Source organism: Aquarana catesbeiana, linkage group LG10 (assembly GCF_042186555.1).
Source record: "Aquarana catesbeiana isolate 2022-GZ linkage group LG10, ASM4218655v1, whole genome shotgun sequence".
Lineage (NCBI taxonomy): Eukaryota > Metazoa > Chordata > Amphibia > Anura > Ranidae > Aquarana > Aquarana catesbeiana.
The window spans coordinates 10,315,470-10,339,668 of NC_133333.1; the positions used below are offsets into that span (position 1 = coordinate 10,315,470).

At 42.2% G+C, this 24,199-nt stretch overlaps 1 protein-coding gene across 1 annotated transcript; it reads left to right on the forward strand.

Annotated features, from left to right (window-relative positions):
* Positions 1–683: 683 nt before the first annotated feature.
* On the forward strand, positions 684–22,202 carry NFKBID (NFKB inhibitor delta; the record flags this gene model as incomplete). The annotated part of the gene is given in 11 exon segments (XM_073601601.1): positions 684–769; positions 3,049–3,085; positions 8,224–8,423; positions 8,878–9,095; positions 12,048–12,153; positions 14,844–14,990; positions 16,438–16,495; positions 18,321–18,472; positions 19,207–19,323; positions 19,425–19,589; positions 21,600–22,202. Coding segments are annotated over 11 exon segments (1,355 nt in total), but the record flags the coding sequence as incomplete, so codon positions are not given.
* Between the last annotated feature and the right edge of the window lie 1,997 nt (positions 22,203–24,199).

Here is a 24,199-nt window from a genome sequence, read left to right on the forward strand (position 1 = left end):
TTCTCTTCTCTCCTCACCTCACCTCACCTCTTCTCTTCTCTTCTCTCCTCACCTCACCTCTTTTCTCCTCACCTCACCTCTTCACCTCACCTCTTCTCTTCTCTCCTCACCTCACCTCTTCTCTCCTCCCTCCCTCTCCTCTTCTCTCCTCACCTCACCTCTTTTCTCCTCCCCTCACCTCTTCTCTTCTCTCCTCACCTCACCTCTTCTCTCCTCTCCTCCCCTCACCTCTTCTCTCCTCACCTCTTCTCTTCTCTCCTCCCCTCACCTCTTCTCTTCTCTCCTCACCTCACCTCTTCTCTCCTCTCCTCCCCTCACCTCTTCTCTTCTCTCCTCACCTCTTCTCTCCTCCCCTCACCTCTTCTCTTCTCCCCCCCCCCCCCCCCCCCCCCCCCCCCCCCCCACCCCCCCCCCCCCCCCCCCCCCCCCCCCTCTTCTTTCCTTTCCTTATACTTTCTATTTTTCTTGGACAAAAAAACGATCTCTCTAGGTATTACAATGTAACTTATTAAGAACATTTGTTAAGTCATTAAAACGCACCTATTGCCTCCTAAAAAAAAAAAATGTGACAAGTTGTGATAATGGTTTTATTTGGCTTGTTATATTATTACATTGTTACATTTTGTTTCTATGTATTACATCTAAAACAATGAGATTATTGACCCCTGCTGGTTATCTCCCAGACTGCAGGTCATTCTGTTCGCCTTCATCGACACAGACAGTGAAGAAACTGCTTGAACAGAAGCGCCAACAGCACAACACCAACCAAGTAAGTCCTCACAGTATAAAGTATAGGGTAAGGAGGGTCCTCACAGTATAAAGTATGGGGTAAGGAGGGTCCTCACAGTATAAAGTATAGGGGAAAGGAGGGTCCTCACAGTATAAAGTATGGGGTAAGGAGGGTCCTCACAGTATAAAGTATTGGGGAAAGGAGGGTCCTCACAGTATAAAGTATGGGATAAGGAAGGTCCTCACAGTATAAAGTATGGGGTAAGGAAGGTCCTCACAGTATAAAGTATGGGGTAAGGAGGGTCCTTACAGTATAAAGTATGGGGTAAGGAGGGTCCTCACAGTATAAAGTATGGGGTAAGGAGGGTCCTCACAGTATAAAGTATGGGGTAAGGAGGGTCCTCACAGTGTAAAGTATGGGGTAAGGAGGGTCCTCACAGTATAAAGTATGGGGTAAGGAGGGTCCTTACAGTATAAAGTATGTGGTAAGGAAGGTCCTTACAGTATAAAGTATGGGGTAAGGAGGGTCCTCACAATATAAAGTATGGGGTAAGGAGGGTCCTCACAGTATAAAGTATGGGGTAAGGAGGGTCCTTACAGTATAAAATATGGGGTAAGAGGGTCCTCACAGTATAAAGTATGGGGTAATGAGGGTCCTTACAGTATAAAGTATGTGGTAAGGAGGGTCCTCACAGTATAAAGTATGGGGTAAGGAGGGTCCTCACAGTATAAAGTATGGGGTAAGGAGGGTCCTCACAGTATAAAGTATGGGGTAAGGAGGGTCCTTACAGTATAAAGTATGGGGTAATGAGGGTCCTTACAGTATAAAGTATGGGGTAATGAGGGTCCTTACAGTATAAAGTTTGGGGTAAGGAGGGTCCTCACAGTACAAAGTATGTGGTAAGGAGGGTCCTTACAGTATAAAGTATGGGGTAAGGAGGGTCCTCACAGTATAAAGTATGGGGTAATGAGGGTCCTCACAGTATAAAGTATGGGGTAAGGAGGGTCCTCACAGTATAAAGTATGGGGTAATGAGGGTCCTCACAGTATAAAGTATGGGGTAAGAAGTGGAGCTTTTGTATTCCCTGAACTCTTAAAGAAAGTAAAAAGACAGCCATGCTTATTACAGCCAACCAAATAAAAGATTTTAATAACCAATAGAGTTGATTTCAAAAATCAGATATTAGATTCAGATTTAGATAGATTTCTATGATTTCGGAAGTCCTGAGCCAAATTAGGATTTCAGTTTTATTTCTGGCAGATTTGATTCCAGAAGGCTTCTGGGAGAAAGAGACCGAAATCTACTCCAAGGGCCGTGTCTACATATTCATGTGTTAGAATGGCCCAGTCACAGTCCAGACCTAAATCACATTGAAAATCTGTGGCAAGACTTGAAAATTGCTGTTCACAGACACTCTCCATCCAATCTGACAGAGCTTGAGATATTCTGCAGAGAAGAAGAATGGGCAAAAATGTCCCCCTCTAGATGTGCAAAGCTGGTAGAGACATCCCCAAAAAGACTTGCAGCTGTAATTGCAGCAAAAGGGGGTTCTACAAAGTATTGACTCTGGGGGGCGCCATACAAATGTACCCCCCACACTTTTCACATATTTATTTATAAAAAAAATTTGAAAAACATTTATCATTTTCCTTTCACTTCACAAATATGTGACACTTTGTGTTGGTCTATCACATAAAATCCCAATAAAATACATTTACATTTTTAGTTGTAACATGACAAAATGTGGAAAATGTCAAGGGGTATGAATACTTTTTCAAGGCACTGTACCATCAAAAGAAAGCTCTATTTGTGTGGGGGGAAAAAATTGACATATTTTTATTTGGGTACAGTATTGCATGACAATTACCAGTTAAAGTAACGCAGTGCTAAATAGCAAAAAATGACCAGGTCATGAAGGGGGGGGGTAAAACCTTCCAGAGCTGAAGTGGTTAAGGGGGAGGAAGCCCCTACAAATCTCAACCAAAACCCACGCTATTGCAGCTCTACCAGGCTGACTAAAGAGTAGCATTTTATTTTTTGTTTCAATTTCCTGGAAATGCTGCGATGTGGTGATTATATATATGATGAGTATATAAGATATGGCCTGAGAAAGTATCCGAAACTTGCAGATGCGCAACCAAAACCATCATTTGAAGAAGCAAAGAAAGAAGGCGACATTGTTTGCTGCAGCTGCTCACACTTGCTATTTGTATTTTGAAAGCAAACCTAAAAATCATAAAGTTTATTCATTTCATGTCCTGTTCTAACGTTCTGCTGTTTTCAGTGAGCTGACAATCTATAATTTGTCTTCTTTAAAGATCCCTGCTGCCCTGGTTGAATATAATCAGGATTCAGGTAAGTACCCAGATGGGTTACCATAATTATCTACTGCTCTTCCTTTCTGATATCTCTCTCTCTCTCTCATTATATGGGTACAGGGCTTTTTTTTTTTTTAGCAGGAACGTGGGGGAAATGCAGTTTTGCCACCTCCATCACTGAATGAATGTAATGACAAGGGGTGTTGGGGTGTGTTGGAAGGCTTATTGCTGCTGGCTGCTGGAGGATCTACTGTTGCTGGTGAAGATCTATTGTTGCTGGGTGGGTCTTTTTTTGTGGGGGGAGGGGAAGGGCTATTGTTGCTGGGGGCTGGGGGGGTCAGTTGTTGCTGGCTGCAGGGAGATCTATTGGTGTTAGTGGGGGGGCTATTGTCGCTAGAGTGGATTCATTGTTGCTGGGAGGATCTATTCTTAGGGGGGAATTATTTGATGCTGGGGTGAAATTATTGTTGCTGGGGAGGGGATCTATTGTTTCTGGGGGTTATTGATGCTGGGGAGAGTTTATTGTTGCTGGGGTATCTATTGTTGCAGGAAGTGCCTATTGTTTCTGGGGAGGCTTTATTGCTGTTAGGGGGGAGGGGCAATTGTTGCTGGGAATCTGGAATTGCCAGGTGGGTATGTTGTTGGGGGGGTTATTAATGCCAGGGTGGATTTATTGTTGCTGGGAGGATCCATTGTTTCGGGGGGGGGGGGGGGCGATTATTGATTCTGGGGAGAGTTTTTTGTTGCTGTTGTATCAATTGTTGCAGGAAGGGTCTATTGTTGCTGGGGAGGCTTTGTTGTTGTTGGAGGGTGGGGGGGGTTGATTGTTGCTGGAAATGTGGTATTTTCGGTGGGTATGTTGTTGGGGGTGTTATTGATGCTGGGGTGGATTTATTGTTGCTGGGAGGATCCAATGATTCTGGTGGGGGGGGGGTATTGATTCTGGGGAGAGTTTTTTGTTGCTGGAAATCTGGTATTTTCGTTGGGTATGTTGTTGGGGGGGGGGGGGGTTATTGATGCTGGGATGGATTTATTGTAGCTGTGAGGATCTATTGATTCTGGGGGGGGGAGAGTGTTGATTCTGGGGAGAGTTTTTTTGTTGCTGGTGTATCTATTGTTGCAGGAAGTGTCTATTGTTTCTGGAGAGGCTTTATTGTTGTTGGAGGGGTTGATTGCTGCAGGGAATATTGTATTTTCAGTGGTTATGTTGTTGGGGGTGTTATTGATGCTGGGGTGGATTTATTGTTGCTGGGAGGATCCATTGTTTCTGGGGGGGGGGGCTTATAGATTCTGGGGATAGTTTATTGTTGCTGGTGTATCTATTGTTGCAGGAAGGGTCTATTGTTGCTGGGGAGGCTTTATTGTTGGGGGGGGGGTTGATTGTTGCTGGGAATCTGGTATTTCCGTTGGGTATGTTGTTGGGGGGGTATTGATGCTGGGGTGGATTTATTGTTTCTGGGTGGATTTATTGTTTCTGGGGGTAGGTGTTGATGCTGAGGAGGATTTACTGTTGCTGGGAGTATCTTTTGTTGCAGGGAGGGTCCATTGTTGCTGGGGATGATCTATTGTTGCTTGGTGGGTCTATTGTTTCTGGCTGAAGGGGACGTATTTTACTACTTTTCTTGTTATCATGAACGAGTTCCATACAAATTATGTAGCACCACAAAATCATACTTGGTTCTGTATGCGCTAAAAGGGGGCGGTACTGGGGGGTGGGTAGAAGGTGGAACCCAGGAACAGTGCTTGGAGGTGGGTAAGGGGTGGAGACAAGGAGAGACTCAAAAGAGGGTAGTACCTGCCCCTATTCTCTGAGAAAAGAAATCCCTGTATATATATATATCTATATATATATAGATATATATATATACACTCACTGGCCACTTTTTTTAGGTACACCTGTTCAATTGCTCGGTAACACAAATTGCTAATCAGCCAATCACGTGGCAGCAACTCAATACATTTAGGCATCTAAAAATGGTGAAGACGACTTGCTGAAGTTCAAACCGAGCATCAGAATGGGGCTGGTCTGAGTATTTCTGGGATTTTCTCACACAACCATCTCTCGGGGTTTACAGAGAATGGTGGGAAAAAGAGAAAATATCCAGTGAGCGGCAGTTGTGTGGAGGAAAAAGCCCTGTTGGTGTCAGAGAAGAATGTGCAGACTGGTTCCAGATGACAGAAAGGCGACAGTAACTCAAATAACCACTCGTTACAACCAAGGTATGCAGAAGACCATCTCTGAACACACAACACATCCAACTTTGAAGCAGATGGGCTACAGCAGGAGAAGACCATACCGGGTGCCACTCCTGTCAGCTAAGAACAGGAAACTGAGGCTACAACTGGCACAGGATCACCAAAATTGGACAATAGAAGATTGGAAAAACGTTGCCTGGTCTGATGAGTCAGCTGCAACATTCAGATGGTGGGGTCAGAATTTGGTGTCATGGATCCATCCTGCCTTGTATCACCGGTTCAGGCTGGTGGTGGGGGTGTCATGGTGTGGGGGATGGGGTATCACCGGTTCAGGCTGGTGGTGGGGGTGTAATGGCGTGGGGGATGGTTTATCACCGGTTCAGGCTGGTGGTGGGGGTGTAATGGTGTGGGGGATGGGATATCACTGGTTCAGGCTGGTGGTGGGGGTGTAATGGTGTGGGGGATATTTTCTTGGCACACTTTGGGCCCCTTAGTACCAACTGGGCATCACTTTAACACCACTACCTACCTGAGTATTGTTGCTGACCATGTCCATCCCTTTATGACTACAGTGCCCCCATCTTCTGATGGCTCCTTCCAGCAGGATAATGCACCATGTCACAAAGCTCCAATCATCTCACCACTGGACAATGAGGTCCCTGTACTCCAATGTCCTCCACATCTCACCACATCTCATCCAATAGAGCACCTTTGGGATGTGGTGGAAGGGGAGATTGGCGTCATGGATGTGCAGCCGACAAATCTGCAGCAACTGCGTGTTGTTATCATGTCACTATGGAGGAAAATCTCTGAGGAACGTTTCCAACACCTTGTTGCCACCTTATGCCACCAAGAATGAAGGCAAAAGGGGGTCCAACCTGCTACTAGCAAGGGGGACCTAATAAAGTGGCCGGTGACTGTATATACGAATATATATGTAATGTAAATGGAAAGATAGAGTATCTCACAAAAGTAAGTACACCCCTCACATTTTTGTAAATCTTTTCTTCTATCTTTTCATGTGACAACACTGAAGAAATGACACTTGTCTACAATGTAAAGTAGTGAGTGTACAGCTTGTATAACAGTGTAAATTTGCTGTCCCCTCAAAATAACTCAACACACAGCCATTAATGTCTAAACCGCTGGCAACAAAAGTGAGTACACCCCTAAGTGAAAATGTCCAAATTGGGCCCAAAGTGTCAATATTTCATGTGGCCACCATTATTTTCCAGCACTGCCTTAACCCTCTTGGGCATGGAGGTCACCAGAGCTTCACAGGTTGTCACTGGAGTCCTCTTTCCCTCCTCCATGATGACATCACAGAGCTGGTGGATGTTAGAGACCTTGCGCTCCTCCACCTTCTGTTTGAGGATGTCCCACAGATGATCAATAGGGTTTAGGTCTGGAGACATGCTTGGCCAGTCCATCACCTTTACCCTCAGCTTCTTTAGCAAGGCAGTGGTCATCTTGGAGGTGTGTTTGGGGTTGTTATCATGTTGGAATACTGCCCTGCGGTCCAGTCTCTGAAGGGAGGGGATCATGCTCTGCTTCAGTATGTCACAGTACATGTTGGCATTCATGGTTCCCTCAATGATCTGTAGCTCCCCAGTGCCGGCAGCACTCATCCAGCCCCAGACCATGACACTCCCACCACCATGCTTGACTGTAGACAAGACACACTTGTCTTTGTCCTCCTCACCTGCTTCCCCCCACACACGCTTGTCACCATCTGAACCAAATAAGTTTATCTTGGTCTCATCAATAATCCATGTCCTTCCAGTAATCCATGTCCTTAGTTTGCTTGTCTTCAGCAAACTGTTTGTGGGCTTTCTTGTGCATCATCTTTAGAAGAGGCTTCTTTCTGGGACGACAGTCATGCAGACCAATTTGATGCCGTGTGCGGCGTATGATCTGAGCACTGACAGGCTGACCTCCCCCCCTACAACCTCTGCAGCAATGCTGGCAGCACTCATACGTCTATTTCCCAAAGACAACCTCTGGATATGACGCTGAACACGTGACCTCAACTTCTTTGGTGGACCATGGCGAGGCCTGTTCTGAGTGGAACCTGTCCTGTTATACCGCTGTATGGTCTTGGCCACCGTGCTGCAGCTCAGTTTCAGGGTCTTGGCAATCTTCTTATAGCCTAGGCCAGTGATGGCAAACCTTGGCACCCCAGATGTTTTGGAACTACATTTCCCATGATGCTCAACTACACTGTAGAGTGCATGGGCATCATGGGAAATGTAGTTCCAAAACATCTGGGGTATCAAGGTTCACCATCACTTGCCTAGGCCATCTTTATGTAGAGCAACAATTCTTTTTTTCAGATCCTCTGAGAATTCTTTGCCATGAGGTGCCATGTTGAACTTCCAGTGACCAGTATGAGAGAGTGAGAGCGATAACACCAAATTTAACACACTAACGCGTCACATGACACCGGGGAGGGAAAAAGGCTAATTGGGCCCAATTTGGACATTTTCACTTTTGTTGCCAGCGGTTTAGACATTAATGGCTGTGTGTTGAGTTATTTTGAGGGGACAGCAAATTTACACTGTTATACAAGCTGTACACTCACTACTTTACATTGTAGCAAAGTGTCATTTCTTCAGTGTTGTCACATGAAAAGTTAGAAGAAAAGATTTACATAGATGTGAGGGGTGTACTCACTTTTGTGAGATACTGTACCTAATTAAGTTCATTATGTTGCTGTTGGGGGAAAGGAGGAACCAGGGAATGTCAAATATAATTAGATGGAACCTCAGCTTGATGATATGCTTTCCCTCACGTCTTGCTCACCCTCCTTCACCTTGATGGTCACTCTCCCTTCTCACTCTTTCTGTTATAATAAAATAATTTATTTTTCCTGACTGTTCTCTCCCTCGCTCTTTCTCTTATCGCCGATTGGCTAAGATCCATGGATTATTTGGCTGAATAATTGATTTTTCTGATACTGACGCTTCGTCATTTTTCTAGGTGCTGTTAGTACATCTCCATTTCTTCACCAAAGCCCTGTCCAGCAAGAAGATGAGCCCCGTGTCTTCCAAAGACCGACCACCCACTATACCTACCCCCCGATGGAGGACCTCTATGGACCTGGTGCTCTGTACAGCCACGATGGCAGATGGGATGAGATAGGGAGGACCGAAGCTCAAGGTCTGGAGCCAGACTTGGGGGTGAGCCAACAGGACGAGGTGTGCAGTCCACCAACCTCCTGCAGCAACCATTAAGTAGGACCCTCTAGTCCAGGGGTCTCCAAACTTTTCAAACAAAGGGCAACTTTATTGTCCTTCAGACTTTAGGAGGGCCGGATTGTGGCCGGCAGGGGCAGAAAATTTCACGGGCCCAGCATCAGTGAGAATAAATATGGCCTCAGGGCTGGTGGTCAATAAGAGGAGTATTCCCCCTATAAGTAGGAGGAATAGTATCCCATCATTGGTATCAGTGGAAGATATAGTGCCCCATTGTTGGTATCAGTGGGAGGAATTGTGCCCGACAGGGCCAGATAAAGGCTGGCAAAGAGCCACATCTGGCCCTCAGGCCGTAGTTTGGAGACCCCTACTCTAGTCCAAACCTCAACAGGGCTTTAGAAAAATATTTCAAATATTAATAAATATTTTTTTTTTCCAGACTGTTTCCTCTGCCCACGCTTCCTACTTGACCGCTTTTGGCCACGATCCCTCCTGGCTGGCGGCGGTCCCGTGTCCGGTTGCGGCAGCAGATGCCTACGCCCGGGTTCCAGGCTGTGTGGTTTCAGAATCAATACCGCAGGAACTAGAGAAAGCCAGACTTCAGCTCCAGAACCTCAACCCGGACCAACTTCTGCTGCAGGATGGAGATGGAGACACGTGAGTGCTCAGCAGACATGTGCAGAATCACAACATCTGTTTGGTTTTGTGTCGGATCGATTCTTCAATTAACCCGATTTCATTTCATTGCACCCCTGATGAAATTAGTTTAGCTACGCTCCGTTTTATTCGTTTTCAGCCAAATTTTTCAATGGATTGAAAGTATTCAAATTGAATTCTAATAGAATTTGAACTGAAAATATTTAATCAATCCAAAAATATTTATGGTGAAGAATAGCTGGTTCTCTTCTATTCGAAAGACGTCCTCATTATTTCTGTTTTATTCTATACTAATCTAATCTATTCTATTTTTTTTTCTTTTCAATTCTATTCTATTCCTTATATTATGTTCTATTTTTGTATATACTTTTCCTTTATTTTCTATTCTATTCTTTTATTTTCCATTTTTTTCTATTCTATTCTGTTTTATTCTATTCTGTTCTTTTTGAAATTCGAATTTTGGAAGACTGCTATAGTCTTTATATTCTATTCTAATCTATTATATTATTGTCTATTCTATTCAATTATATTCTTTTATCTTCCACTCCACCTTGTTTTATTCTATTCTATTCTTTTTGAAATTTAGAATTTTGGAAGACAGCCATAGTCTTTCTATTTTATTATGTTTTATTAATATTCTATGCTATTCAATTATTTTCTGTTCTTTTCTATTCTTTTCTATTCTATTCTATTCTTTTCAAAATTTGAATTTCGGAAGATGGCTATACAGAATTTTTTTTTTCTTATATTTCTATTTTCTTTTCTGTTCTTTTCTTTTATATTCTATTCTATTTTATTCTATCCTATTCTTTTCTATTCTACTCTTTTCAAAATTTGAATTTTGGAAGATGGCTGTACGGTATTTATTCTAGTCTATTCTATTCAATTCTTTACTATTCTTTATTTTCTATTCTATTCTATTGTTTCACTCTATTCTATTATGTTTGAAATGGGAATTCTATACAAACTTTGAATTACGGAAGACTGCTATATTCTTTCTATTCCATTCCATTCTATTACTTTATTTTCTATTCTATTCTATTCATTTATTTTCTATTCTTTTTTTATTCTTTTTTCAATTTGAATTTTGGAAGACAGCTGTATTCTTTCTATTTTATTCTGTTCTATTAATATTCTATGCTATTCGATTTTTTTTCTGTTCTTTTCTTTTCTATTCTATTTTATTCTATTCTATCCTATTATTTTCTATTGTATTCTTTTCAAAATGCGAATTTCGGAAGATGGCTATACAGTATTTATTTTATTCTATTCTATTCAATTCTTTTATTTTCCATTCTATTCTGTTTATTCTATTCTATCCCATTCTTTTCTATTCTATTCTTTTCAAAATTCGAATTTCCGAGGATAACTATACAGTATTTATTCTATTCTATTCAATTCTTTTATTTTCTATTCTATTCTATTCTATTCTATTCTATTGTTTTACTCTGTTCTATTCTGTTTGAAATTTGAATTCTAATACAAACAGTCTTTGAATTATGGAAGAATGCTATATTCTTTCTATCCCATTCCATGCTATACCTTTATTTTCTATTCTATTCATTTATTTTATATTCTTTTTTATTCTTTTTTTAAATTTGAATTTTGGAAGACAGCTATATTCTTTCTAATTTACTCTATTATATTAGAATTCTGTTGTAGTCTACTTTCTATTCCTTTATTTTCTATTCTATTGGTTTATTTTCTATTCTTTTTTATTCTTTTTTTAAAATTGAATTTTGGAAGACAGCTATATTCTTTCTATTTTATTCTGTTCTATTAATATTCTTTGCTATTCAATTTTTTTTTCTGTTCTTTTCTTTTCTTTTCTTTTCTATTCTATTCTATTTTATTCTATTCTATCCTATTATTTTCAAAATGCGACTTTTGGAAGATGGGTATACAGTATTTATTCTAGTCTATACTATTCTTTTATTTTCTATTCTTTTTTTATTCTTTTTTAAATTTGAATTTTGGAAGACAGCTATATTCTTTCTATTTTACTCTATTGTATTAGAGTTCTATTGTAGTCTATTTTTTTCTGTTCTATTCTTTTCTTTTCTATTCTTTTCTTTTCTGTCCTTTTCTTTTCCATTTTATTCTATTCTATTCTTTTCAAAATTCAAATTTCGGAAGACTACCATATTTTTTCTATTTTATTCTATTTTATTTGAAATGTAACTTTCGGGAAAGATGGCTATGCAGTTTTTATTCTATTGTATTCTATTTTTTTCTATTCTACTATTTTCTATTCTTTTATGTTCTATTTTATTCTATTCTATTGTTTTATTCCATTCTATTCTGTTCGAAATGCTGAATGCAGAAGACGGCTATATTCGAATGCAAAACAGTTTTTGAAGGAAATCAGCAATAGTCAGAAATATGATCGCATTTCGAATTCAATTTAATTTACGAGTTCATTTCGAATTCGGATCATGTGTTTATTCGGACAACATTTTTTGTTCCGTTATTTCGGAGTCATTTATATTTGTTACTATTGTCATTTCGGAAGTTTGGATGGATCCGAATCTCCGAACAACAAAAATTGTGTCCGAATTTCGATTCAGAATGAAATGGAGCGCCCATGTCTAGCGCCCAGAGGGTTATAGTCCAAGCTGGATCAACCATTGGGTACTGCAGGCCTAGAGAGAAGTACCTACAGGCTTCAGCAGATCTGAGACAAGGTTCCTTAGGACCCAAGTCAAAAAAGTGTGACTCCCACCCCACCCCACCCCACCCCATTCTACCCCTTTTGAGCCCCATTCGTGTTGAGACACCCAAGGCGGACGCTTTTTCTGCCTAACCCTTGGCCCAGCCCTGAGGTCCAAGCGATGGATATCTGACCCTGGCTAAAGCCATGGAGGAAGCTCGTTCTCTGGGTCTTCACATGGTGCTTTTGCACTGCCCTTTCCCCCGTCTTACTGATTGCTTCTCTCTTTTCCTTGATTACAGGATCCTGCACCTCTATGCTGCGAGAGGCATGCGGAGCCTGGCTTACGCTGCAGCTGAGCGCTACCTGCAGTATGGCCAGCTGGACGTGAAGGAGCATAATGGGAAGGTACGAGTCCAATAATTATGTCTGAAAATACGATGGAATGACCTTCCCTTCTATAAACTAGTTAAGGACCGCGCCTATTTTTCAGATTTGGTAGTTTACGAGTTAAAATCATTTTTTGTTTTTTTTTTTGCTAGAAAATTTCTTAGAACCCCCAAACATTATATTTTTTTTCTCAGACACCCAAGAGAATAAAATGGCGGTCATTGCAATACTTTACATCACACCGTATTTGCGCAGCGGTCTTACAAGTGCAAATTTTTTCGGAAAAAAATACACTTTTTTTAATTAAAAAATAGTAAAGTAAAGCCCCTTTTTTTTTTTTTAATAGTGTGAACGATAATGTTACGCCGGGTAAATTGATACCCAACATGTCGCGCTTCAAAATTGCGCCTTGCTCGTGGCGACAAACTTTGACCCCTTAAAATTCTCCATTGTTTAAAAAATTCTACAGGTTACCAGTTTTGAGTTACAGAGGAGGTCTAGGGCTAGAATTATTGCTCTCGCTCTCACGATCGCGGCGATACCTCACATGTGTGGTTTGAACACCGTTTTCATATGCGGGCGCGACTTACGTAAGCGTTCGCTTCTGCGCGCAAGCTCATCAGGACGGGGCGCTTTAAATTTTTTTTTTTTTCTTATTTATTGTACGTCTTATTTTTTTATTTTAACACTTTCCTTTAAAAAAAAAAAAAAATTGGGTCACTTGTAAGCATCCATTGTAATAGAAAAAAAAGCACGACAGGTCCTCTTCAATGTGAGATCTGGGGGGTCAAAAAGACCTCACATCTCATATTTACACTAAAATGCAATAGATTAAAAAAATAAATAAATGTCTTTTTTTTTTTTTTGCATAAAAAACTATTTCCCCTTTGAGACCATTGGTGGAAGTGATGTTTGACTTCCCTTCCTTCATCCAATGGTATGGAGCCGTCTTTCCCTCACTCGGCATCCAGCCTCAGAGCAGGAAAGGACCCGATTGTCCCCGCCGCTACCAAGGAGGGGGGCCCCTCTCCCGCCCCCCGATAAAAGTGATCTTGTGGCGAATCCACCGCGGAGACCACTTTTATCCTGAAAGAGGACCGTCCGCTATCTGCCGCCATACCAACGGTATTCCACTTCAAACCTAATGACGGCAGCGGGCCGCAAGTGGACCTTCCGGTCACTCTATGGAGTTGATTTACTCAAACTAGGGCTGAAACAACTAATCGATTAATCGACAACTAATCGATTATGAAATTAATCGATTACTATTTTCATAATCGATTAATCGGCCAGTAACATAATGGGGGGAAAAAAAAAAAAAAAAGAGCCCTTTATAGTACAAAAAGAGCAAATAATTGCTACTGTAGATGTTACTTTCACAGTTCTACAGTAAAAAATGAACCCCTTACAGTAGTGAATATCTGCTTGATTTTTTGTACTATAAAGGGCTAATTTTAGTTTTTTTAACCCCCATTATGTTACTAAACGTCTTAGACCTGGTTCACATCTATGTGTTTTTTGGTGCTTTTTTGCAGAAGCGCACTACAGTTCATTTACATGGTTTCCCATTGGACACGTTCACATCTATGCTTTTTTCAGCCGCTGCGTATTTGGAAAGGGTCAGGGACTTTTTTTTAACGCAAAAACTGTGCTTTTTTGGTTCAATATACTTCAATTGAGAAGCTGCAGAAAAGCATTTAATGTGTTTTTGCAGCAATTTGTGTTTTTTAATCTGCCCAACAACAAAATGGCCTAAAAAAAATGCAAAAAACGCAAATCGCCGCAAAATCACGTGTGCAAAAATCAAAACGCACAGCAAAAAGCACTGCAGAAACAGATCAAAAGCAAACTGCATATGTGTGTAGCGAGCCTTATGCTGGCCACACCGATCAATTTTCAGACGAGAATATTCAGACAAAAAATCTTTGTACATTCGCTGAATGAAAGAACGTTGTTTGAAATTTTCACTTGTTATTAACATTCTGTTATTAAAATGAATGTAATTTCTGAACAAAAACCACATCCACTGTCTGAAAATTCCTTTGACCAAGAAGTTTTCTATTTCCAAACTTTCCCATCACTGTGGTTGAAAATGAATGTCGATTTGACCCCACTAACGATTAGAAAATTGAATGAACGTTCTTAAAATGAAATTTTTTTTGAAGGAAGACATTTGATCTCTGAGTCTGATGATATTTATCAGATTCACCCTTTAATAGTATGTACAGTATATCTCTCTACTAATAGTATATACAGTATATCTCTTCTGTCTGTTATTCTCAGAGTGGATTAGATATTTTGCTCCCTTACCATATAGTTGGTTATTTATATTTACCACTGCATAGAGATATTTAAGAATAAATTGCCTTTTTTTAAAACTTTACATATTAACTAAAATTATATACCACACTTTTTTTTTTAAGGTTATTAACCGATTAATCGATTAATCGAAACAATAATCGGCCAACTAATCGATTATGAAAATAATCGTTAGTTGCAGCCCTAACTCAAACTGGTGAGTACAAAATCTGGTGCAACCGTGCATAGAAACCAATCAGCTTCCAGGTTGTCTTCTCAAAGCTTAATTGAACAAACTGAAGTTAGAAGCTAATTGGTTTCGAAGCACGGTTGCACCAGATTTTGCACTCTTCAGTGCAAAAAAATGGAGGGAAGCCTTGTCTGACTTTTTCTATTTTTCCTCTGTCCAGACTCCGCTCCTGGTGGCCGTTGCAGCCAACCAGCCTGAGATCGTCTATGACCTGATCATGCTGGGTGCTGACGTCAGTGCTGCGGACTGCAAGGGGCAGACAGCCCTACATGTCGCTGGAACCTACGGCTTTTTTGAGGTCCTCAGAGTAAGTTCAAGGGAGAACTTCTGTAGACAAGTTCTACAAAAAAAAAAGATTTACCTTCAACTATGAAGAGCAAGGGCCTGCCTGATTGCTTACAAATTGAAAGTGTTTAGGTTTGACCTCATGTTATATGGTTTTGGTAAATCTAAAGAAAAGTTGTACAAGACAATTGTATAATGTATGGCCAGTCTTAAGCCCGTAGGGTTCAATATTGAGTTGGCCCAACCTTTGCAGCTATAACAGCTTCAACTCTTCTGGGAAGGCCGTCCACAAGGTTTAGGAGGGTGTCTATGGGAATGTTTGACCATTTTCCAGAAGTGCATTTGTGAGGTCAGGCACTGATGTTGGAGGAGAAGGTCTGGCTCACAGTCTCCGCTCTCGTTCATCCCAAAGGTGTTCCCTAGGATTGAGGTCAGGACTCTATGCAGGCCAGTCAAGTTCCTCCACCCCAAACTTGCTCAACCATATCTTTATGGACCTTACTTTTTGCACTGGTCCAAATCATTTGGTGGAGGGGGGATTATGGTGTGGGGGGGCGTATTTCAGGGGTTGGGCTTGGCCCCTTAGTTCCAGTGAAGAGAACTTTTAAGGTGTCAGCATACCAAGATATTTTGGACAATGTCATGCTCCCAACTTTGTGGGAATGGACCCTTCCTGTTCTAACATGACTGCACACCAGTGCACAAAGCAAGGTCCATAAAGACAAGGATGATGGAGTTTTGGGTGGAGGAACTTGACTGGCCTACACAGAGTCCTGACCTCAACCTGATGCTTTGTACACCGGTGTGCAGCCATGTTGGAACAGGAAGGGGCCATCTCCAAACTGTTCCCAAAAAAAATGGGGAACATGAAATTGTCCAAAATGTGTATGCTGACACCTTAAGACTTCCCATCACTGGAACTAAGGGGCCAAGCCCAACCCCTGAAAAACCTCCCCCACAAAATAATCCCCCCTCCACCAAATGATTATAGCTGCAAAGGGTGGCCAACTCCAATATTGAACCCTACAGATCAAGACTAGGATTAAGGTTCATATGTGTGTAAAGGCAGGTGTCCCAATACTTTTGCCGATATAGAGTATATGGTGGTCATAAGCTTCTAAGTTCCAGATGAATATCAGGGTCCTTCAAACCTACACTCTTTTCTCAAGCATTTTAACTCCTGGGCATATTGGGGACCGGTACTGTTTGCACCTTTGCCCTGCTTCTAAGGTGAGGTTCAGTGGTGAATTCCCAAGTTCCTGTATATAGAAGACTGGGCATTTCATCATCTATGCACCGAAACTGCACTGGATAAGCTGGGGGTCTATGATACACCCACATGTGGGACTCCCTAGCTGAATTGGGGACAGAAGGGAGAGATAGAGAGCAGCAGGATCAACCGGGTTTTTTGCTTAATACAGAAAATGAATCTCTTTTATTCCCTCTGTTTCATGGACATTTTGTTTTAGGTTTTCCTGGCTCTTTCGCATCAGAAGAACCTTGACGTAGAAGCCAGAAATTACGATGGTGAGTCAAGCAATGTTATTGATTCCTAAAATGTGGTTGCCCATTGGCTGGTCATATTTAATCAGGCCCAGACTGGGTATAGGGCACACCGGTGGGCTGGTTAGGAGGGGCGGTGGGAACGACATTTAGAGGTACCGAACCTTCCATTTCCCTCCTGCCGCCGCTGAATGTCTGCTTCTCCTCCTCTCCCTTTTGTAGGCATTCGGCTGCAGCAGGGGAGGAATGGGCGGATCGGTTCCTCTACATACCACCCCTGCCTATTCATCTTCTTTCTGCTACCCATGGGCTCCTGTCCCTTCTCCCATGTGTTCTCCCCTGGCACCCCGTCCTCTCATGACATATTGATTGACCCATTCTCCAATCTCCATCCTGGCAGATCCCCCCGCAGCAGACGGGGGGGCAGAGGAGGAGGAACCCGGCAGCGCTGCGGAGGATCTGTCCTGATGGAGAGCAGGGATGATGTTGGTCAGTGCCGGCTGGTGCTCCATTTTTGAGGAGGTGGCAAGCCCACCAGCCCCGCACTTACCCCATCTTGTTTGCGGGCAGCTTCAGCTATTTCCTGCGTCTCCTCCTCGTCGGCTCCCCTCCCCGCGTCTCCTCCTCGACGGCTTCCTCCTTGGCGGCCAATATGGTTGCTTCTCCTCCAGGCCAGTCGGGTCTTAAGCCCCGCTTCCTTAATGACAGGGAGGAGAATCAGGAAGGCAATAGTGAATATTAATTTGCTCTTGTCACACAACTGGATGGGCATAGGGTGCATTGCTCTGCGCCCCAAGACCATCCTTTTTTTAAGCCAATTAGAGCCTCGGGCTCTAATTATGTGCTTCCAAAATAAAAATTGAAATCCATGCGTCCGGCACCCTGCATGTAAATTAGGGGCCGGGCGCATGGATTAGGGGGGTGGTGCCTCTTTATTGACAGGCCGCCACAGGTGTTGGTAAGTGTATTATTTAGTGGCCCCTTCCTTGTCTGAATAGACAGTCAGTGATCGGTACCAATCACTGACTTTGTCCATTTATAACTGAGGCTTCAGTTTGTGAATGAACAGGAAGCCTCTGTACAGAGCTGTTCCTGTCCATTCATTCTTTGTTGCCGAGATGGAGATTGAGGGCTGTGTCCCCAATCTCCTGTCTCTGTCTCAAAGGTGAGATGTCAGGGGTCTGTTTAGGCCCCTGACATCTCAACAAAGCCCCCAACAAGGCCCCCCAAAAATGTAAAAAATAAGAAAAAAATTATACAACAAATATAATAAATAAAATAAAACGGTAAAAAAATAATAAAAATAAAAAACTACTGGCACCAGTGGCGGAACTACCAGGGTTGCAAAGGTCGCATTTGACACCGGGCTCTGGCGTTCTGCCACTGGGCTCCATGGGAAGGGGCTGCTCAGTCTAAAATGAATGGGCCTATGTTTGTCCCAGTCCGGGTCTGTATTTAATCCAACATTTAAGCAAGAGACTTATCCTTCTATGTTGACTCTCTAATATTGGCAAGGGATGTAGGTGCTCATCTCTGCTGGTCAGTCAGCAATCATTCGCTTTTCTTAGTTGGACGAAATAGGGTATCTAAAAAAGGAACATGGCAAGAGGTGAACTTTAACCCCAGCCATAACATTGTATGGATGGGCTGGGGAAGGGTTACAACTCCTGACACTTTCTTATTACAGTGTAATTACCAGTACAGGAAGTAGAGAGACAAAAACAGCAACAACAAAAAACTAAAAAAACTAAACCTTCCACCGTCCACCTAAAAAAAAAATTTGACTGGTGTTCCACTTGACCTGTAATGAAATTTTAGAGGTAACTTTGTATGTTTTCTGTTCTTCCAGGTCTGACTCCACTTCATTGTGCTGTGATAGCTCAGAATAATGCATTCAAGAGCAAAAACAGCCAAAACACTTCCATCGTCCAGCAGCAAGACCGAGAAACCATGTTATGTGTCCAGCTCCTGCTCCAGATGGGGGCCAACCTCACCAGTCAGGTACAATTCACTGCTTACCTAAATATTACCGGTTGTTGATGTGTTTCACAGATGCAATTAGCGTATTTTCAGTGGTGGAACTACCAGGGCCACAAAGGTCATACTTGCAACCGGGCCCTGGCACTCCACCTTTGCTTACCTAAATATTACCGGTTGTTGGTGTGTTTTAACAGATGCAATTAGCATATTATCAGTGGCGGAACTACCAGGGCCACAAAGGTCATACTTGCAACCGGGCCCTGGCACTCCACCTTTGCTTACCTAAATATTACTGGTTGTTGGTGTGTTTTAACAGATGCAATTAGCGTATTATCAGTGGCGGAACTACCAGGGCCACAAAGGTCATACTTGCAACTGGGCCCTGGCACTTCACCTTTGCTTACCTAAAAATTACCGGTTGATGGTGTGTTTCACAGATGCAATTAGTGTATTATCAGTGGTGGAACTACCAGGGTCACAAAGGTCATACTTGCAACCAGGCCCTGGCACTCCACCTTCATGGGGGGGGCCCAAGACATTAAGAAGGGGGCCAATGCAGAACATGTGAAAGGATCCCGTAAAGGTTCGGTTCACACTGTTGCGACCCCAAAGTCGCGCAACTTGCTTGCGACTTGCTTGCAGTTTCCTTGCAACTTTTGTGATTTAACATTCTCTTTGGAAGTATAATGGCCCTCTATGGAGGTCCTCCTTTGAGGTGCTGGTGAAGCTAAAAATTAAATATAGTTCTTGAACAGGAAATTAAAAGCAACAAAACGGTGCTCCACCTATCCGTCCAGGCCGGGAACATCCCTCTTGTGAAATTCTTCCTTCAGATGCCCCACATTGACCTGGCCATGTTCATCAACATGAAGGTGAGTCAGACTACTAGTGTGGTGGGGTTTGGCTTTACATAAAACCCTGTCTGTCTCTTCTGCAACTGACTGCATTGTGTCTCCTTTTTCCATACTTGTAGGCTCATGGAAATACGGCGTTGCACATGGCTGCTGCGTTGCCTCCTAACCCTTCCACTGAGTACCTAATCCAGCGCTTGCTCTTCCATGGCGGCGATCCGAGTGTGCGCAATTTGGAGAATGACCAACCGGCTCATCTGGTACCTCCGGGGGAATCATCAGAACAAGTAAGTACATTGCTGTGAGTGGACTTGGGCAAAGAAGACACTCTTCTGCTAGGCTTACTGAGGAAGGAAGGAAGGAAGGAAGGAAGGAAGGAAGGAAGGAAGGAAGGAAGGAAGGAAGGAAGGAAGGAAGGAAGGAAGGAAGGAAGGAAGGAAGGAAGGAAGGAAGGAAGGAAGGAAGGAAGGAAGGAAGGAAGGAAGGAAGGAAGGAAGGAAGGAAGGAAGAAATTTATTGAATATACTGTAACAAGTGATCTGTGGCTGACTGGCAACTTTTAGCCCAGGGGGCAGTTACAACCCAGAGGCCCATGGTGTATCAACTCGGCCCCCCCTTCCACTCTTCCCTGCCTCCTAACGGTCCCCATCTCAGACTGAAGCTCCACTCCAGGTACCCTTTGCTCTCTGGGTGGGTTGGGCTGGACAGCGCCTGGTGCACCGATTCTGGGTTCCTGACCTGGCGAGCAGGGGATGGCCAGGGGCTGCAGGGGGGGAGCCAGGGCGGCTTGGTCGGGGCTGGCTGGAGAGGAGAGCCTCCAGTGGGGCGCAGAGCTGGCCTCTTTTCAGACACGGTGTACATCACCCATGTCAGGGGGCGGCCTGTGCTCTGTCCTCATTCTGCCCTTGGTAGGACACCGGTGATAATTTGGGGACTTTTTACTCCTCTTCACCAGGAACCTTTAGACAAGTCTGCGGTGGAAGCTGTGCTGCCTTTTTACAGGGCATCAGAGTGGCCCAGGAGGCAACTGCCCCCTGACCTAGTCTGTCCTTGTCTGTGGTCTATTCATGTAGAGCCTGTGGTTGGCTTACATACACCAGCTAAGCAGTCAATTTAAAAGGTTAACATCTACAGTAAGGGAAGAGTTTGCAGTTTTAGGTGGGGCCTAAGTTGGGTAGCCATTTTGAGAGGAATCCTTCGCACATGGCATATGGTGCATGGAGCTATTTAATATTGATCTTGAGTAGGTTTTTTAGTACAACTGATAAGCAAGTCTTTGGAGCTTAATACAACACCTCATTGAATAATCTGCCTTTGACAAGATATGTTCCTGAAGGACGGCTCCACACTCCTATACCGGTCACTTGAGTGAATGTAGTGTTGAGGGAGCGCTCCCTGAACCTTCCCTGCTCACCTGGAACCTCTCCCTATGTTAAGTACTGTCCTTCACAAGTGGGTTCCTATCCCTGACCAATCAATCCCCCAAAGTGATGTGGGTTACCTTATTTAAAGGGTTCTCTCTCCCAAAATGGCCACCAGAAAATGCTGTGCCCAATTGGGCAACTTTCCGTTTCAAAGCACTGGACGGATTATCTATTCACGTGATTTAATACAGGAAGATTGGATTTTGTTGACCCATCCAGGTGCCTACTTTTTCTCCTGTGGATTGTGTCTTGTGGAGGCATTGGAAGCCTGAGACCCATGTCTGGAGCTATGGAGTGGAGAAGGTGGTAGCGCTGTTACGTTGTGGGAACAGTTTGGGGATGGCCTCTTCCTGTTCCAACATGACTGTGCCCCAGTGCACAAAGCAAGGTTCATAAGGACATGGATGAGTGAGTTTGTGGTGGTGGAACTTGATTGGCCAGCACAAAGTCCTGACCTCAACCTGACAGAACACCTTTGGGACTCATTAGAGTGGAGACCAGGCCTTCTTGTCCAACATCAGTGCCTGACCTCACAAATGCGCTCCGGGAAGAATGGTCAAACATTCCCATAGACACACTCCTAAACCTTGTGGACGGCCTTCCCAGAAGAGTTGAAGCTGTTATAGCTGCAAAGGGTGGGCCAACTCAATATTGAACCCTACGGACTAAGACTGGGATGCCATTAAAGTTCCTGTGGGTGTAAAGGCAGGCGTCCCAATGTGTTTGACAATATAGTGTATAAAGGAGCTGACAGGTAGACTTTGAAAGTGCTCCAGTTTTGTATTTTTGAGAGGACCTGTTTTGATCTAAGCACTTTACGTTATGTTCTTTCTTCTACTACATTTGTGACTTTGTGGCTCTTCTTCATTGCAGATCAAACTTTTGTTGAAAAAGAGACGCGTGACCTCATCAACCCGCGGCCATCCAGCAGCTTCCTCATAGGAACCACACAGATCAGGGCTCATTTTTTTAGTCCCATAGTAGATATGTCCTTCTACTGGTGGAAGAACATAGTACCTCCAGCTGGTGGAGCCTGAAGTCCATGGTATTTTATATAGATGGTGTTATCAAGGCAGAATTTATTACTACTATCAATCAAACACATGGTGTATACACTGGTTTCCGTGAAACTATTAGCACCTACCTTACAATGTTGAGCATACCACATAATTAACGCGAGACTCAAGCAAAGAAAAAAAATCTGCCACATAGGCAAGAGGAGGAAGATGTCAGTGCAGAGCTTCTCAATCTGTGCGGTAAACCATCCACATGTCCACTTCTCTCTTTTGTTGAATAATCTGCTAAGCTTGAGCAATGAGTGGAAAACCCAAAGTGCAATAATCAGACCCATGGATTGAGAAGCAATTAAAAAAAAATAATAATTTGGCTTAAAGTTACAATTACGGTAATACCGGTAAATATAATGTATTCATAAGCTAGCTATAATTCTAAATATATTTTTACCCCCCCCCCCCCCCCCAAAAAAAAAAAAAAATTAAAGAATTACAATGTAATAATAAATAATAAGCTAACAGATATTGTGCTGCAAAAGGGGGTATAGCTTAACAAATCTGACTTTGGAACTTTTTTTTTTTGGGGGGGGATTTTAACAGCAGAACCCCGTTAGATCCATGTAATTGTTTTTATTACAATTACATTACAAACTATCCATTTATCAGAATGCTATCAACACATTTTCACCTTTACTGTCATTTGCAAATTTTCAAAAAGTTTTAGTGTCCTTTTCAAGCAAAAAAAAAAAAATAGACAAGGTCTACAAAAACTAGAGATAAAAATATACTTTGTTTATTTTTATTATACTCAGGGAAATTATCACATTACCAATATTTGCAAATGTTATCTTTAATTGCACTTGATTTTTCTAGTGACATTTATATTTAAATTCTAATTTTCTTGGACAAGAATATTTAAAAAAAAAAAGCAACATTTTTAAATTTTTTTTTTTACCAAATTGGTACTTAAATAAGCAATATACTGATTTATGTAAAAAAAAAATTAAAAAAATGTAGAAAATGAGAATCAACTAGACATGTGCAATTTGTTTCGTTGCGAATTAGTTTTTCGGCAAAATTCAGCATATTCGTTCATTCGGAAGCATCCGAATGAATGAAAGACTGTTTGCTTAATTTTTTCCAAAACAAATTTTCTAAAAGAATGAAAATTCGAAAAAACAAAAATTCGAAAATCAGAAAGAAACACATCCGACGTTACGAATTATCGAAATAACGAATACCGCATTTATACAAATGTAACGTTACGAATTTGAATGCATCCGAAGTTACGAGTTATCAAAATAATGAATGGCAATCATAACAAATGATCCGATAAACAAAAAAAAAAAAAACAAATGAAACGAAAACAAAAAAAAAAATTTTGGCAATGCACATGTCTAGAATCAACCTTGAAAGTTTTAAAGAATATCCATCTAGTCATCTAAGATGCCGATGGTGACCATTAAATGGTTAATATCATAGCCAACTGTTTTTGCCAACCATTTTGAGGCCTTCGTCAATGGGCTTTTATTCCCTTCAAATGGGTTTACATTTCCAGAGAGGTGGAAGACCCCCTTGAAAGCAGGTCCAAGGCAGGTCAGAAGGAGGTCAACTGCATGTCAAATGCACCAGTTAATGAATTCTCAATGATCTTAGAAGGATCTCAAACTGATGCCGTTGACAGAAGACCAAAGTCCATTGAACCAGGCCTGACTTGTGGGGCGAGAACGATAAAGGGGAAAAGGACCTTTTTGAAAGGAGACTTTTCCTCCTATTTATTGGAGATGTTTTTTTTCTTCTTTTTAATAAGGAGACCATCTCCAATCTTTATCATTTCTGTGAAATGAAGTTCGATTCATGTATTTTGGACCATATTGGTCTGCAATAAGAAGGTCTTCCATTGGGCCAGCACTTGCTGAATGGATCCCATCCTACGTGAAAAGGAACGGTCAATAATATGGCGCAAAATTTAAGAATGAATGATTTTCCTATATGTCAGTCGTCCATCATATTGATCTCTTGTTCCTGTTTCCCCGAAAATAAGACCTAGCGTGATTGTCAGTAATGGCTGCAATATAAGCCCTACCCCCCAAATAAGCCCTACCCTGTTTCCCCGAAAATAAGCCCTACCCTGCAAATAAGACCTACAAGGACTTTAACTAGGGCTTATTTGGGGGGTAGGGCTTATATTACAGCCATCACCGACAATCACGCTAGGTCTTATTTTCGGGGAAACAGGGTTTCTAATCTTTATTCACTATCATCAGGGAATAGAAAGACTAACATAGACATCCAAACCCGCCATGTGCACATCCAATGCCACAGAAAATCCTATTTTTCTAATTATTTAAATGTCTATTTAAACTTTGATCTTTGTTTCCAATTGCTAATTTATTGTACGGGTGTTTTATTTATTGTTTTATTGTTGTGTTAATGTGAGGGCACTCTCTACTACTGATT